Source organism: Cucurbita maxima, unplaced genomic scaffold (genome assembly GCF_002738345.1).
Source record: "Cucurbita maxima cultivar Rimu unplaced genomic scaffold, Cmax_1.0 Cma_Scf00054, whole genome shotgun sequence".
NCBI classification, from domain to species: domain Eukaryota; kingdom Viridiplantae; phylum Streptophyta; class Magnoliopsida; order Cucurbitales; family Cucurbitaceae; genus Cucurbita; species Cucurbita maxima.
This window is the reverse complement of record NW_019272070.1, coordinates 181,120-199,201: the sequence shown is the minus strand read 5'-3', so window position 1 is coordinate 199,201 and position 18,082 is coordinate 181,120. Positions and strand designations below refer to the sequence as shown.

General features: G+C 36.2%; 2 protein-coding genes across 3 annotated transcripts; one reads left to right on the top strand and one right to left on the bottom strand.

Moving 5' to 3' along the window:
* The first annotated feature begins 9,958 nt into the window (after positions 1 to 9,958).
* LOC111471662 (phosphatidylinositol/phosphatidylcholine transfer protein SFH1-like) lies at positions 9,959 to 12,911 on the top strand. Of its 2 annotated transcripts, XM_023117381.1 has the most exons (11): positions 9,959 to 10,108; positions 10,239 to 10,267; positions 10,636 to 10,719; positions 10,803 to 10,856; positions 10,950 to 11,027; positions 11,116 to 11,169; positions 11,276 to 11,335; positions 11,408 to 11,503; positions 11,658 to 11,759; positions 11,895 to 11,975; positions 12,233 to 12,911. In XM_023117381.1, the coding sequence occupies exons 1-11, from the start codon at positions 10,054 to 10,056 to the stop codon at positions 12,542 to 12,544; spliced, it is 1,005 nt and encodes a 334-aa protein (XP_022973149.1). In that variant the 5' UTR covers positions 9,959 to 10,053; the 3' UTR covers positions 12,545 to 12,911. The 2 variants fall into 2 exon arrangements, with proteins under 2 accessions (XP_022973149.1, XP_022973150.1); XM_023117382.1 differs by lacking the exon at positions 10,239 to 10,267 and having other exon boundaries at positions 10,028 to 10,108.
* LOC111471643 (WEB family protein At1g12150-like) lies at positions 12,785 to 15,806 on the bottom strand. The gene is made up of 2 exons (XM_023117351.1): positions 15,519 to 15,806; positions 12,785 to 14,817 (listed from the first exon to the last, which is right to left on the bottom strand). Exons 1-2 carry the CDS (start codon positions 15,690 to 15,692, stop codon positions 13,312 to 13,314), a joined length of 1,680 nt encoding a protein of 559 aa, XP_022973119.1. The 5' UTR covers positions 15,693 to 15,806; the 3' UTR covers positions 12,785 to 13,311.
* Between the last annotated feature and the right edge of the window lie 2,276 nt (positions 15,807 to 18,082).

The following is an 18,082-nucleotide window of genomic DNA, read 5'->3' as shown; positions in this document are numbered from 1 at the left end:
GGGAAAAAAAAAAAAAAAAAAAAGAATGGGGCTTGAGTACCCCTTAAGGTTTGTCATGAGTGTGTCAAGATCATAACGTCACACGGTTGAAGATATACGATCGTGACAATTCACATCAGAGCCACACTTTGTGTGTCTAAGTTGGACAAGACAGTCAGAAATATGAACCCAAGGGTAATGAAAACTTCATAAGCTTGTTACCCGTCAGTGAAGTACGAACCAAGTTCATTTGCTAAGAGCTTGGAAGTTCCAAAATTAGGTAATAGATAATCAAAATGTTACTCTGCATCAGAGGAATAATTCCTACGGTTGCAAGCAAAGAAGTTGGGGTTCAGATGAGACATGCGACAATCAAGTGCAAAAATGGGCACAACACAAGTCCACATGGGTGGATGACGTCGCTACAAGTGAGGCAACTGAGTTAAGTAGAGGAGATCCTGAGAGGATTGGCTGCTCACTTGAGAGAAGTGCTCCCAGAAGTGAGCATACATATGTTCCTTGAGCTATCACCTAGTGCCTATGGTGAGAGACTTCACAAGAGTTTTCGAGACTAGAATCCGTTCGAATAGAGATTATCAGGCTGGATGTGAGTGACACAGAGAATGAAACTATAGTAAGATCAAAGAAGCATCCGTGCAACATTTGCCACATGAAGTTGGCCTAGATGAAAAGTTGGATGCAACACAAGACTATGTTATAAGCTTCTAGACCTTGCTTCTCAAAAGGGTTGTGACCATGACAAGAAGATGTTGTGATACACAAGTTTTACTTGCCACCATAGATGGATGTGACCATGACTAGAAAATATCATGATAAAAATATCTATACGGCTTAGAGAATACAATGTTTGAGGTCAAAATCGATGCTAGTTTTATCATGGTTTGTTTAGTGTGTCTCAGTTCGAGTTCAAGAAGAGGGCAAGGTCCTTAGTGGGATAGCTCATAATGATTGAGCAATTTTTGTTAGTTCTTATGAAGCGAGTCTCGAAGAATGAGAGAAGGTCCGATAGTGGAATAGCCCGTAAGTAGTGCGCATGTTTTCGTATTTATTCTGGGGCGCGATGAAATTTAGCAGGTCAAGTTAGCAGCAAATCCAATGTTTGGATCGTCATTGGGACGATGCAAAGACTAAGTAGGGGAGAGTGTCACAATCCACGATACGATTGTGCCCTCGATTAAGTCATTGAGGACGACGATTACTTTAAGTGGGGGTAACAACCTCACTATAAAGATAGACCCAGCCTCTGGTTCTGGCCACATAGCGTAGGATGTGTTTGACTGCCACGAGATGCTTCTCCCTAGGTGCTTCCATAAACCTACTCACATATCCAACAGAATAAGCGAGATCAGGGCGTGTGTTTACCAGATAGCGCAGATTCCCGACAATGTTGTGGTAATTGTCGTTGTCCAGGATGCCAGGTAGTTGTCGAACGTAAACTTTGCCACCGTCTCGAATATCTCTTCGAACTCCACTCCTTGCTTCTGGACATAGTCCTTCGCCACTAAATGGGCCTTATGCTTCACAACTTCTTCCTCTTCGTTATGCTTTAGTTTGAACACCCATTTGAGCTCCTATGGCTCGGTGTTCTGATGGCATGTCTTCCAGACTCCACGACTTGTTCTCAATGATGGACGTCATCTCTTCATGTTTCCTTCAGGCAGCACGGGTTCCTTTCTGCTTCGGCGAAGGAGTTCGGTTCATGCTGATGAAGACGACCTTTGAAAGGCCCAGCTGGAACTCTTCCTCGAGATTTATCGACCCCTCACCGATGCGCTCACCATGGAAAGAGTCAGCTTTTCCTCCTCGGATTGGGTCACATGGGCCTTCTCCTTGTTCCTGAGCTTGTTCCAGAAATTCTTGCTCAGGTGGCCTTTTCTCCCACGCAGTTTGAGCATCGGATTGGCCTCAACCGATCCTCCCGGTACACGATCGTTTCTCCTTCCTCCGGTTCAATGGCGTGCCACAACCCAGGTTCTATGGCTTAAGCAAGAAACCTTGTGGCACATACATGTGTCACAACATGGAAGAGCGTCGCAGGACGAGCGTCTCAAACATCTTCCTTTGAAACGAGTCTTTCAAGTACAGTGTTAAGCAACAAGTGTGTGCCTGCATTGTGCCCTAGCCTATGTGTTGGAGGTTGGTATGATATCCAATACAAAGTCCATAAATGACATGACATGGACACGCGATGGTTCATGCCCCATTGAAAACCGAGATGGATAGATGTTTGGGATGACCAAATGAGTCGAGTGACACATGGGTCGGTCCCAATAGACATCTTTGAGCAAGTCAGGATGTCTAAGCTGTCTCGAGACATGAAATGACATCACAATGCATGAATTGTATTGCTAGAAACCGAGATGATGATGAGATATGACATTACACACTAGAAACTTTGACCTAGAGAAAAGAAAAGTTCGAGCTATATAACTTCGTCTAGTGTAGAGGCAAGTAGGCTAGAATTCAACACAATTGAGCACGCACGGGTGCACAAGTTCTCTCACTCGCATTATTGCAAGTATTCTATCAATCAAAACTGGCATCCTAGAAAAATTAGTTTATAGTGTGATAAAATAGAGATTTATTCACCAAAACCAGATACAAACTAGCGAATGAGGTGTTGTCATATTGCTATTTAAGCATTTAACACTTTATTTTTTCATATAAAACTTAATAGTCCGACTTTGGATTTGATTTTTTCATGGAAATGAATAAAACTATTTTTAAATTTTAGTAAATTTTGAAATAAAATCACGGAAAAAAATCTTTAATTTTTATTGAAAGGTAAATTTCAAGTTTCATTTCTTTGTAAACAACCTTAAATACCTTAAATTTCTATTAAGTTGCTACCCGTGTCTCTATGCGAAATGTAATTCTTAAAAGAAATATCATTTCTAGCATAAATGTCGAAAACATTTAAATAAATGAAATACTGGAATTCCAAAAATGAAAATAAATACAAAATAATTTAAAATGACGAAATGGAAGACAACATATTCTAACCTAAGACTAGGAATTTAAATATGCATTTATCCTATGCACGTGTCATGGTCTTTACTCACTATGCTGCCATCATCCGTACATGGGCGCCGTACCTTTACCTGAAAAATGATGTGGCGCACGACCTGAGTATTTCCAAGAATACTCAGTAAATGACCCCATTATAGGGGTCATACTAAATGCAAACACATGCAATCATGCTCTAGGAACCTATCTCTGTCTCTTTCACATACTAGGGGCGGCCTCTAGTCCGAACTACTATGGACCCACATATGCGAGTGTGAATCTCCAAGCGGCTTGCACACCCCCTAGACCCTCTCTGGTCAAGTTAGCTGTCTGTAGCGATGTCCGGAGGTCAGCAGACATCTGGTGTCATGTTCACCAAAAACATCCTCATCATCATACTGTGCACATTCGTTCTCATCATCCCAAGGGGAAGTATACCTATTGCTTATGTACACAGGACATGCATGTGGTCCCTCTAATTCTCATCATAACATCTCTTTAGACACAACCCTAGTCTCATCTCTCTAGTACATTTAGTAACACATGCTCGTTAGATGTTTATACTAATATCGTTTTTCATGTTCTTAGAGTTGTGTCCAAGTCAATCTATCGAGATGACGCAAGATGTGTAATAGCCCAAAAATAAATAAACCAATAAACAAATAAAAATAATTATTAAAAAGATGGTTAAAATAAAAATAATAAATAAATAAATAAATAAATAAACAAAAAAAACAACTTTTTCCCCTTCTCTCTCATCTCTTCCCAGAATTATCTCTTCTCAACTTATCCTTAAGCACAGTTACTGTAAAAAAAACAATAATCGTCATACTTACTTAGAAAAAAAAAGAGAGAATGAGCTTTACCCAAGTGAGATTCACCAAATATTTAATAGATCTGATCAATAAGGTATATATTAAATCTTCATTTTCTTTTATCCTATTATTTTTTTAGAAACCACAACCAATTATAGTTAGATCTTCATTGAATTATTACCATGGTTTAGCTTTGAGTTAAAAACTAAATTTCAATCATTTATATGAATTCTAGCAAATAACGTCAGATTAGTAATATTAGATCAAATTTATATTAGTAGTCAAATGAATAAATTAAAAATAAAATGGTCAAGAAAATTTGTGAACAGTAAATACGGAATAATGAAAGATTTGGAAATAGAGATCCACTCCAATTTGGAATACATCATTAATAGAATTAAAAGGCAACCCATAAAAAAAAAAGAAGATTAAGGAATTAACAACCACAAAGGTAAATACAGAGAGTAGTAAAGCACAGAATAACTTAAATACCTGTATTACTCTTTTTTATAACAGTAACATGAAAATAAGATTTTTAATAAAAATATAATTATAGACCTATAACATTTGAAGACTTTTAACAAGACTATGTAAATTAGAGTAACGGATTTCAAACTTGAAACTAATGTCATGTGCTCATGTAGGTTTACTCGGATTTCAACTATAATTAGAATACAAAATTAAGATCAACTAACAGATAAGCCTATAAAAAGATTTTTAACATTTTTCTAAATTGAATCACTCCAGATCAGACTTGATTAAGTGGGTGAGATGCAATCTACCATAATAATGGCTTGAAATTTAAAAATAACAAAGATGATCTCAAATTCTAAGGGTGAAAGTCTGAATTTGAGATGTCAATATCATTCCTCCAAAATATTAGCAACTTTCAATTCAATTTAATTCCACTCTATTTGAATCTACACAAAATTAGAATTAATTTAACAAATAACTTCCCACGTCCATTACAAAAGTTATGAAATTAAAAATAAATAAATTTTTCTAACAACTTATCAATCAAGTGCAATTGATAGCAACTTTATATGCTAATTCAACCATGCAAATATTCAATTCTGAAGCTCCAAATGGTCATTCCTCAATGAAATCAGCTTGTAACACATGAAATAATGGTTGAACCGAGCCTATCTAATTTTGTAGATGAAGAATGAATGTTTGTTTAATCTTCTTGGCCTTGTATCCTGTAATTGGTCCAGTTGGAACATTTGGAACACCGTGATCCTTATCACCTACATCCTAGGCTTCTTACATTCCAAGCGATGTAGTCTGATTCTGCATCCAGGGTTTGCCTTGTAATATAGCATGAATACCTATGCCCAAGGCTTCATGCGTTCCAAGCGACATAGTCTTAATACCTACGCTCAAGGATTCATATGTTTCAAGTAGCTTAGTTTGAGTCATGAACATGTTGTACCATGGGAGGTCTTTGGAGGTTCTTGAATCTTGACTAAGCTAATTTACTCTCTTCCTATATCTATTCCAATGTGGCCCTAGAATACTCCCCATGAAAGACCAAAAAGGTCACATGATCGGTGCAAAACATGAACATAACATCCTGCAAAGTTCTCATTGGGTACCCATAAGATGATGCAGGGCATCTCATCCTGCACAACATGATGCAAGACATCTCATCTAAGTGAGGGAAACATGAGGTCAAACATGACATCTTGCTAAGAAAAACATGGTGCAGAGCATCCCACCTAAAAGAGGAAAACATGGGCATTTAAAAGCATAGCGTGGTGGGAGGTCATGGGTCACATTGGGCATGATTAGAGTATTACCTAGCAGTCGTTCATAGCATGATAACATTAAGGTATGGAGTGTAGTGTCTTATCTTGGTAGTTGTAGAGCTTGTGTAGTACCTTCCTTGGGTTCTCAATCATAAATATGTTATATATTTTTTTTATTTCTCGAGGCATAATTGCAACGTGCATTCTTTAGCTTATGAACCCATCATAGCAATTTGAATGAGTTATTCTAGAAAGTCATAATGTCATGATAAATTCTTTAGAGAATTCTAGAAGAGTCTTTTTTCTTAGATAGGGGTTACTTGACGAGTTTCCTTTAGACGTTTCTTAAGCCCTAACTTGGTTTATGTTCAAAACTTGCTCTAATCAAATTGAAATATTAAAAATGTCCTCATCATGTCCTTAGAAATAGGTCTCGTAAAAAGTAGTAAGTCATTTAGAGCATGTTTAGACCTTGAAATGTCATAAGGTCCTAGGGGCATTTGAGTCATTTTACCCTCTAATTCTTGGTTTAGCTACTTAACCTTATAAATTACTTTCAAACTTCAAAATATCATTAAAAAAATTATAAAATAGGATCTAATACAGCCGAAGATAGATTTCTTTAAGGGCATTATGGTCATTTTAATATAATATTCTCAATGTTAAATTTTCATAGGCATCAGAGTTCATTTAATACGTCATTTTAACGTTATTTAAATTATGAGTAATTCGATAGGTTCAAGGCCTTAACTCTCCGTTCTTGGTGTTTCATATATTAATATATTAGATATTCAAATATATTAGTGTATGTTTCATCTGTATTCTCCAAAAGTATTTGTAAACAAGATTCTTAGATTGAGCCAAAAAAACACCCGAACACTTTCTCATCTTTAGATGATGAAAAGTTCTTTCTAAACCTTTTCATCTGAAATCCCTCGAGATTTTCTTTACAAAAAAAAACTCCCACAAATCTTGTATGCGAGTCACATTGACTTTATGAAGGATATTGAATGGTTGGAGGAGCGGGAGCCACATGATTAAAGCTTTCTCCATATTTCTCCATAGCATCAAAATCAATTCCAATGTTTCAATTACATGACGGTATTGTATATCTACATTATAGTCTTTTACCAACATTGCTCATGTTAAGTTCCTTTTGTATGAATACATATTTTAGACTTTTGTAATCGGTGAAAATTTGAGTTTTATTTCCATACAAGTAATTCTTTTAAATCTTTAGGACGAATACTACCACTCCTAACTCCAAATCTGTGTTGAGTAGTTATACTCAAAATCAAGAACTTGAGCTGTAACCAACCTCTGTTCAAGCTCCTCAAAACACTCTTTACCATCTTAGTTACGTGAACAGACTCCCGTTCTTAATCAATTGAGTAGGAGGGGCAGCTATTTTTTAGAAAGAAAACTACGATAGCAGCCTACTAGACTCACAAATGTACACATCTCGATAATAGTGAACTATTCATTATCCATCTTTATCAATAGTAGCACCATTCCTAAAGTCCAACCATTAATGATTTAACCCTTTTATTTTTATCCAATATATAAAAATATGTAACCACATTACTTTTCACTTAAAAATAAGGTCGTTACTACGTGCATTCTTAAATATTATCGTAGACTTAAAATGTTCATAAAATTCATTTAAAGTTGAATAGTAATATCAAATAGATATTGTAATGCAAATGTCCTATCATAACCTAAACCTAAAGGCTACAATTTAAATGTAGAAATTCACTCCCTTGACTTTATTTCTATGTTTATGGTCTCTTTAGTGCTATCATCTATACATAGATGCCTTATCTTTACTCTTAAATTTAATAATACTCCATCAGCTATATTGTTGAGTAAGAAAATGCAATCACATGGAATCATGGTTCATGGTAGGACTTATTTTTTCATGATTTTTCCTTGGGTTATACCTTTTCTTCTGGTTAAAGTTGGATGTGTAACACTTCTCTATGTATAGTTCATGCATGTGCACATGAGTCCACTAAATGGGCTTGCATACCTCTTAGGTCTGACTATGGGCTAACTCAAGTTCATGCTACTCGAAACCAACGGAAGGAAAGGAATGCTTATCATATTATCTTGTCGTAATGACCTCTTCCCAACGATGATTCTTCCTTCACAGATTGGATATGTGTAAGATTAAGGGGGTTTGTTTTGCAAAAAGATGACTAATTACGGTTTGAAGGAAAATCTCGCGATAACTTTTGGGATTTGGAGGAGAATCGACGTGAAGGTTGAAGATCTCGGAGTTGGGTATGATGGTTGACAATTACCGGGAAGGTTTAGTGAGTGGAGAGATATGTGGAGAGAAAAAACTTTTTTTTTCTACTACAAAATTCAAGGTTATTAGTGTAATTTTGAATAATATATGGTATACGATAGGATCATGTTTAAGAAATAACATAAATGGTCTATATAGTATATGGACTAGGTTAGGTGTCCTATCGAGTTACAATATACCCAACTTTATGATAGTCACTGATAAGCGCCAATAATACTGCATTTGTAAAACTAGAGATCCTTTTAGTATCCTTACAAATTTTTACAAGTAATCTAACTTAAACTGATAGTTCCAACAAAAAGTTGGTTAGAAGAATGAATAACTCTTAGATTGAACTTAGAATCTATGATGGTCGCTCATAGATACCAAGACGACTCGCTTCATAATTAGCTTGATCAATACTAATTTAATGAATCAGTTTGAACCTAAAGTAAGGTTTGAAAAAGAAACATCCCCTAGGAGGCTTCAAGAAAACACAATATTTTTGTATTCTCCAATGATTTCAAACTTGAATATTAAATGCCTTTAAATAGGTTAAAAAAAAAAAAATCAAAACATAAATAATTCAACTACCAACAAAAGCTATTAAATTAGAATACAAGAAAATAAAACATGACATAAATAGTCGTAGTTCAACTAACAAACACGAAAAAAGTGATATTTATTATCATTTCATTCTTTTTTTAATTTGACACTTAAATTTCTTTTTTGTATTGCTTATTGTAATTGCTCGTTTGAGTAGATGCAAGTGATGAGTGGTCGGATTCATATCAATTACGAATATTTTTTTATTTAAATTATTCGGTGGAATTACCTATTACAACGAAACAATATTTAAAAAATTCATAAAATAAAAAAGAAATTGAGAAAAACTTTCATTGGACCCTTTATTGTTTATTAATGATGCGTCAGAAAGGGCTTTAAAGAAATCTGTGACTCAGCTCGGCCATCTGGACCAGAGACAGAGCCCAAGTTTGAATTAACCAAGCGTTTTCAAGTTGGACGTCCACGTCATATTAAAAAAAAAAAAAAACCAAATTATTATAAATAATAATAATAAATAAATAAATAAATAAGACTAAATGGGGCGCCCGCATATGCCGTCACAATTGATTGAAGCACGCCCCACGGGAAACCCTAACCTCCCCGCCCTCCATACCCGACCAAACATTTCTCCTCTAATTTTAATACACGTGTCCCATTCCAATCTAATAAATTTGCAAAATAATATAATTAAAAACTATAATACACGTGGCATGTGGGCGCCACATGACGAGGACACCTTAAATTCTCCTTTTGACATGTATGGCCATGTCGATTTCTTTTTTAAAGATGATAAAAGTCATCATATCTCCACTTTTATTTATTTATTTATTTATACTTTTATACTTTTTTGACATTTTCCATTAAAATGGAATATGAAGAATAAACATATTTTATTCTGTTTTTAGTATATCCTCACTTTCTATTTTAATTACTACATTACCCCCTACAAAATGAAAGAAGTAATATAGTATGTATTTTTATTTATTTAATTATAAATATAATATTTGTCTGAGTAAGGAATAAAAAGATGTTTTTAATTTATTTTATATTTTTTAAAAAACATTAGAATGCATAATTAAGTGGTTGGTTATGCAAAATCCAAGATTAGAATAAAATTTTAAAACTAAAATACAATAACTCTAATATTCCATATCTGGAAAGATTTCAGAAAAATTTGGAGATAATGAATAATTGAATTATTTAAATCCTATATTTTGAGAAATTAAATACCATTTATACACAAATTATTAAAGGATAAAATAAATAAAAATATCTAATATTATCCTGACATTAAAAAACGTGTTTAATTAATATATTTCCTAAAAAATTAATTACATCTCTTAAATAGAAAGAAAAATATATAGACAAAAAAAGAGAAAGACTGTTCTCTCTCTCTCCTTTGACCCTCCTCCGAGTCTTTGCCTTTAAAATCAAGCGTCTCAAGACAACTTAATATTAATATTATTATTGTTTTTTTGAAAAATAATTATTAAAATTGAAATTCGGGTGAAGAGCAAAAACCCGTTTTTTGGTTTAATTATTTTATTTGGTGGGTGGGATATAGCAGTCTGGGTTTCCTCCTTGATTTTTCCCCCCTGAGGAAGAACAGCAGCAGCAACAACAACAGATGGGGATCGGTTCTGAGGAGGCCATCCGGCAGCTCCGAGCTTTGATGGATCATGGTCAGTGCCTTGTGTTGTTTTTCTTTCTCTCTTCTTAACTTCTTTTTCTTTCTTCAAGCTCGTGTTTGATTTTTCTCTCTCTTCCTCTCTCTTTCCCCCTTTTTTTCTTTCGTATTTTGTTCAATGCCAGTTGGGGAGCAATTGAAGTGCACTTTTCAGGTTTGCATTCTCTATGTCCTCTGTTTTTAGGTCCGATCTGTGTGTTTTCCACGACTTTCCACTGCTCCATTGTTGCTTTGGTTTGGATTTGTTGTTTTGAGCGATCCATGTGTTAAAACATGGATAATCTTTGTACAGAGGAAGATAATAACCTTATTTATCGATATGTAAGAAATTTGAAGCTATTTGGTGAGGAGGAGACCTGTCGGCTGGTTTTCGTTATCAATTTGTTGACCTTGTTCACATTTGTTTAGGGACTGTTTTAGCTACTACTGGAATTTTTCGATCTCTTGGCAATTGATTTTGAGTAGTTGTTCAATAGGATGACTAGTGTGTGCTTGTTTGATGATCTCTGTGTATGGTTGCAGAATGTTCATCAAGGATATCTAACCGAAACTTTGGAGCGGTTCCTGAAGGCGCGGGAATGGAACATTACCAAAGCTCACAAAATGGTCAGATATGATTTACTAATATTCTTAAAGTGTACTGATCCATATGTTGTGCTCATCTTGTTGTGTTCTTTCTGATGTTGCAGTTGGTGGATTGTTTAAACTGGCGAGTTGACAATGAAATCGACATGATGTTAACCGTAAGTATTTGTCCTGCTTAGCTCCTGAGCTTTCTGCTTGGTCAATTGTTCCCTGACTTCTTGCTGTATCAATCCACTGCTCTTCCTTTACAGAAACCTATAGTTCCTGTCGATGTTTACAGAGCGATTCGTGATTCTCAGCTCATAGGACTTTCGGGTTATTCAAGAGAGGTGCATACTACATTTCCTTTAAAGTGGTCGAAATTAACGAACTACTAATATTTCTTCCTGTGTGTAATTTATGTGTTCTTTCTTCTAGGGCCTACCAGTCTTTGCCATTGGTGTGGGACTCAGCACATTTGATAAAGCATCCGTAAGTGTTGTTGTGGAAAATATATAGTTTTGTGCTGGTTAAACATCATCTCCACATTTAAGAATTGTCGTATTTAGGTTTTTATTCCTCTTTTGTTTCTGTACAGGTCAACTACTATGTGCAATCGCACATTCAAATCAATGAGTATCGGGATCGCATAGTCTTGGTGAGCTTTTAGAGTTTATGGTTCTCATCTATGTTTCATTAGGCACAGTATTGACCTTTATACTCTTTGTAGCCTTCTGCATCGAAGAAGTATGGGCGGCCTATTACGACTTGTGTAAAGGTTTTAGATATGACCGGTTTAAAGCTGTCAGCACTGAGCCAGATCAAGGTAAAAATACGTTAAGGTCTATCATTTAAGTTTAGTTTCTTTGGAACGATAATTCAGAGTTCAAAAAGAACATTTTCGATTACTTGATTCAGTTCTTCTGTAGAACTTGCGAGTTCTTCCATATTCAGCTGCTATTTGTACTTGTGTTTTGCAGTTATTAACAATTATATCAACCATCGACGACTTGAACTACCCAGAGAAGACGAATACTTATTTCATAGTAAATGTCCCTTACATATTTTCATCTTGTTGGAAGGTAAGTTTGGTCCCTATAATTTTACTTGCAAGTTTTTAACCGAACTTCTCTGAAATGTTAACTTGAAGATATTTCTTTATCCTGTTAAACACTAAAGGGTGTCTCTTATTTCTGTGTAATTTGTATGCCTTGCAGGTAGTCAAGCCTCTGTTGCAGGAAAGGACTAGGAAAAAAATACAAGTTTTATCTGGTAGTGGAAGAGATGAACTGCTGAAGGTAGGTTGATTTTGATTATTGCTTCATGTTCTGAAGAGAAAGATTGAATTATTGACTTTGAAATAGTTTGAAACTGCCATATATGATCTCATCTACCATGCTCCAAATCCTACCTTGTAACTAATGTTTCATGTCTGATATAAGATAGATTTAATTTTGATGAAAATGAACTGGGTTTGAATTATATACCACTGTGATCGATGTCTTCGATTCAATCTTGTTCATAGCTAGGAGGTTGATTTTTATGCTTTATGTAGATAATGGACTATTCGTCTCTCCCGCATTTCTGCAAAAGAGAAGGCTCTGGATCAAACCGTCATTCATCTAATGGAGCTGAAAATTGCTATTCTTTGGACCATCCCTTTCATCAACAACTCTACAACCATATCAAGCAGCAAGCAGTTCAGGAATCTTCCAGACCGATCAAACAGGGATCTGTGCATGTGAGTCTACCCGAATCAGCTGCAGAAGGAAATGATATTGTCAAAACCATTGAGTTAGAGTTGCACAAGTATGGGAATGGGAACGGAAATGGATTATCCAACTCGCTAGGCAGCCTGAAAATTTGAAGACTGAGGTAATAGATATTATGATGCCTCCTACAGCAGCTCGAAGCAACAGACATTGGCTCTTCATTTCAAGATGTTGAACGCTGCGGGCTGAAAGGTTCAGATTCGAAGCCCTGTCAATGGCAGCATTAGACAAGAAATCTACATATAAGAAAATATATCGAATGTAATTTCACGTATAGACTGGCTAAGCAGTCGAGCTCCGTCGTAGCTAGATAAGGTATGTGCAATGCACTTGTCCTCTAGTCACTGTTCTTTAGTTACCTCCTTGCTGCACAGGCCATTTCATATATATATATATATACTGATAGGCTGCTGTCTACTAAATTTCTAGGCATCTAATGATATAATAAATAGTTTCTTCAAATTAATAGCTTGCTTTATTTCCCTTTCTTTTTCGCATTGAAATAAATTACTTAATTGTCCCCTGTTGTGTTGTTTGATGGGTTCTTTTTGTTTCTCCCCATCCCTTTAGAATCAAGAATATATTTGCTTAAATTTGCACCTGCTATGTTCTTTCATTTTACAGCCATTGATTGATGTCTGAATGTACACGGTTGGTCGAGCTTATCGAGAGATAATAGTCGAGGTTTAATGCTTAAATCTATGCCACCCATTTTGATCATCCATTCCTAGAAAAACCCAAGGTTTCATATCATCCAACAAGATGCTCTGATATCAGGTTTAGCTTTAGATTCTGAAGCAGCTTTGACCCATTAGAGTGTGTACTAATAAGCCTACTTTGGTAGCCCTTTTGGTTATGAAAGCTAAATGTAGATATGTCCAGAAGAAACTTGAGGTGCCACATTCTCCTCCTCTTGACGCCATCGTCGGAGTTCACCTTCGACCACCATTTTCGCCGTCTCCACCATCTCTGCACTCTTTAACGCCATCTCTGTTGCTATCTTGATCTCCTCGATTGCTCTTAAGTTGGCCTCGACCTTTTTCGTAGCTTCACCTTGCCTTGCACTGATTACCTCCACTTCGGCTATGCTGTTTGCCTCCTCCCTTTCTGCTAGCATTTTGGATTCTCTCACCCTTTTACTCAAGGATTCGAACTCGTCCACGGTTAATTTGATCTGTGAAGTAGGCTCCAATTCTTCGGTTGAATTTTCGCTGTGTCTTCCAGCCAAACTCCTCATTTCCTCGAGCGCTTTCTTCTCTGCTTCCTTGGCTTCTTCGGCCTCCCTTTGTACAAACTGTAGTCTTGTCTCTGCTTCCTCCGTGAAGCATCTGTTAGCCTCCGCGTCTCGCTTAAGCTCGGCCGCTTCTTGCATCATCTGTTCGGTCTCTTTCCTTGAAGCTTCAGCTTCAAGTAGAAGCTGTTGGAGTTTCAAACTCTGCTCTCTTCTCTCAGCTAACATCTTTTCTTCTTCTTCAACTTTTTTACTCAACTCCTCTCTCTTCCTCCTCACATTCTCCACTTCCAGTCTCAAGGAACTAACTAAGTTCCTTAGGGAGCTTTCTTCTTCAGAGATTTGCTGCAGAGTCTTTGTAGCTTCGTTAAGTTCAACGGTAACCGCTCTCACGGTATCCATTTCAGAAGCATGGACCTCCTTCATCTTCTCTTGCAAAACCTCGATCTCTATGGTTGTTTCTTTAAGTTTTTCCTCGAGCGAAATGGTCAGCTGAGGATCGATTTCTTTCTGAAGAATCATCACATTCCTTTCCATTTCTTCCCTGGCAGTTTTGTATTCATTGAAACCCGCATCTCTCTCTGCCAAAATCTTAACGAGTTGTTTCTGTGCCTCTGTCGAAACATGCTTAAGATCTTCAATCGACTGTTGCATCGCAGCAATTTGCTTCGACAATTCAACCAACCGATCACTGTTGAGATTTGCCGATCGCTGCGCCTCAGCAGCAAGCTGGAATGCAGCCAATTTCGACTCCAATGCCGCATCGAAATCTTGTCGAATCTTTGTCAGCTCCTGCTTGGAAGCATCAAGTTCGGCAACGATGACTGTGTACTCCGATCTGGCGAAGTCGAGCTCCTGTTTCGAAGAATAACCGCCAGCGCCAGCGATCTCCTTCTGCGACTTAGCAACCTCGAGCTTCTTGGCTTGGATCTTGACAGCCTCAGCAACATCCATAGCAGATTTCATGGACTCGTTGATACAGCAAAGCTTGGTGGTGAGATCTTCCTGCATCTGCTTGGCCTTCTCGAGCTCAGCAAGCGCTCTGGACTTGGTAGTCTCAGAACTCTGAAGATGTTGCTTGATCTTGCTGAGCTCTTTCTGAGCCAACAAAAGCTGTGTTTCCTTTTCCAATACATTCTGTTTGGAGGACCACACCAATTCTTTTAGCCTTCCATTTCATGCAAATAAATTCAAGCTTTTATTTATTAAATTCTTTTTTAGACGAACACACGACTCTCCACAATGATATGATATTGTCCACTTTGAGCAAAGTTCTCATTGCTTTACTTTGGGTTTCCTGGGCTTCCCAGAATACCTCATACCAATAGAGTTAATATTTCTCACTTATAAACCCATGATCATTCTCTAAATTAGCCGATGTGAGACTTTCATCATCTAACACCTCTCTTCAATCGAGGCTCGATTCTTTTGGAGTCTCAGTCATTTTTTACTAACTTCGAAGAGATTCTTTTTTCTTTTGGAGTCATTTTGTTCAATATTTGAGGATTTACCCATCTATTGTGGCACGACTAAGTTTAGGACATGGGTTTCGGAGCTATCACAATTTTTTTTTGTATTTCACAATTATATGATTAAAACTCGAGATTCAAAATAGAAAAAAAATGTTGTATCAAAGAGACAAATAATATGTATATATATAATAATCATCCTTTGTTTGAATACTTAATTTTATTTTTAAAAATTGACTTTTAAAATTCAAACATGTAAAAAAAAATATTAAAAAAAAAAAAGAAGTAAAACTAGCCTAATTTATATATAAAAAGTACAAATTAAAAATGAAATAGATTACCCATAAAAGGAAAAAAAGGTACAAATACCTCGGAAGAAAGCTGTTTGTTTCTTTTAACGGTTTGTTTGTCCTTAGAAGAAACAACTTCTCCAAACAAACTAACGGCAGCCCTCACGGATTGAAATGGTGCTCTTGTGTCTATCTCTCCCACCTCTGCCTTTGGAGACCCTTTTTGTTGATCTTTTGCACGAAAGTTCGGCATTCTTCTATATCGATATCTACGCTTCTTTTAACCTATAAGTTTGTTTCCCGAGTCCTATCTTTTTAGAGTCGTGACAAAGAATAGTTTCAATTCCTCTAGATGATAGAGAACAAAAATCTCACCGATATTCAGAGTAGACTGTTCATTGTTCAATCTTTTAGTTGTTTTCTTTAACTCTAACTCGATCAACTCATTCAGGTGTGGAAAACACCTGGTTACAATAACAAACTCATTATGCATGGAAAGTAACCAACAAAACAAGTCTTAAAAGACTTTGGTGGGCGAATGATCCCTAAATGTGTCGTTCTAATTGGATGCTTAGGAAATGGTTTAAGAAATTTGAAATAAGCAATATCTATTTATAGCTTTAAACTCTGAAATGGGTAAGAACTCTCCATCACCACAAATTGATGTGCGGTTTAAAATGAGTCACTTACCAACCAAGTATTTTGTGGGTAAGAAAGGCCTCTTTAGTTGTCAACACTTAACCAACTAATTCATTTGTGGTTAATATTTGTTCATAAAACATTTTTTTTCCCGCAAAACAAATAATTAATGTTATGTGACATATGAAAGGATTCATCCTAAGATTCTTGAACAAAAGTTTAATAGAGTCAAAGTTTAGATATCTCTATTTTGCTACGTGAAATTTGCCAAAAGAGAGGAGAACACGTTCTGGCAGTGGACCGACACGTGTTAAGTCGACTAGAGCAACATGTCAAGTGATCTGTGGAACACATTGCTCGGATTGGACTCGACCCAAAACTGATATACCAACCCGCGCGTGACACGATTCAACTTCCACCCATCTGAATTGGCCCTCGAGAAACGTGCCAACAAAGAATATTAAAGGGAATCCACATGCCACTCGACTTACACACACACCGTTTGACCTGCATCCACCTATCAATGGATGACACATGACAATATAGAGGCATGACTTCCCCTCCCTTCATGCGTGTGACACCCGCACGTGAGACACTCCCACTCGCGCATGAAAGCGCATGGGTTGCGTGTAAGTCGTATTTTCGATCCCTTCTGTCTCCATTTGTTTTTTTCTTTCGTCCTGGCTTCAATATTGACCCTAATTTAATTTAAATTAGGACCTACCCGTGAATTTTTAGGAAATTTGGAGCTTACACAAGCTAGGGAGGTCATACTTCATCCCAATGAGTTGCCTCACAAACTTTAGGCAAGTATTATTTGTAGGGATCGCTCGGACATACTGACATGTAGGCTTATCTTACTTTAAGTGGTTAGATTGTGCATGTTTAAGACTTAAATGAACTATCAATGGAGGAGACATGTCTATTAAATGCTTTTTACTCTACTAGGAGGATAGAAAATTTGTGACATGGAAGTTATCTCTTCATTGAACATGTTTGAATTGTATAATTAAATTATATGGCAGATTCAACGAATGTACAAATGAATTATCTTTGCTTACTTGATAGATAATTATATCTTTGCTTATTTGATATGTGTATTGTGTTTATAATGTGATATGTTGAACGATATGATACGTTGAACGATAGAATATGATATGATATGATATGATACAGTTGCATGACATGATGCATTGTACAATATGACATGTTGTAATGATATGATATGGATTGATATATGATATGCCCACATATGTTAGGTAACATTAAAATACAAATAGATGTCACATTATGCCTTGACGAATCATGATAAGCTATGAAGTGTCATGATATGTTATAACATGTACGACATGCGATGAATGTTTTGAGCTAAGAAGATTTATGACGTACAACTCCCGAGACATGTTTTGATGCTATGCTGTAAATGAAATGAAGAAAAAGGGAGTTGTCTTACGTGATTTATTTACTATGTAAAATGTTGGGACCTCATGCAGAATGTATGTTCACATACATGGGGATATTTCTCATTATGATGAGTACGAACGCCTACTTTATGAAAAGAAAAATGATCGTCATGTTTAACACGATGCTATAACGGTCGCTATTCCTTCGGAGTGTCTAGCAATAACACCAAAGATGCTAGTCCAACCAGTACGAGGCCTAGGAGGTGTAAGAACCATCTGGTGGGTCCATATTTGCACGTATGTGTCGTGTGTAGAGTAGTAAATACACATTTGATGACCCAAACTGGAAAGTCGCCTAAAAGAATAAGGTTTTAAATGATAGGTCACATTCATGTAGTATGTGTTTTCATTCCCTAACCTCAATAGTGGGGTCACTTATTGCCACGTGCTACTTTTATATTTCACGTAAAAGCAAGACTCAACCGTGTGACATCGCACCAAAGACTATAAAATCTGCCTAGAGTAGATGTTTTTTTTTTTTTTTTTTTTTTTTTTTTTTTTTTTTTTTTTTTTTTTTTTTTTTTTTTTTTTTTTTTTTTTT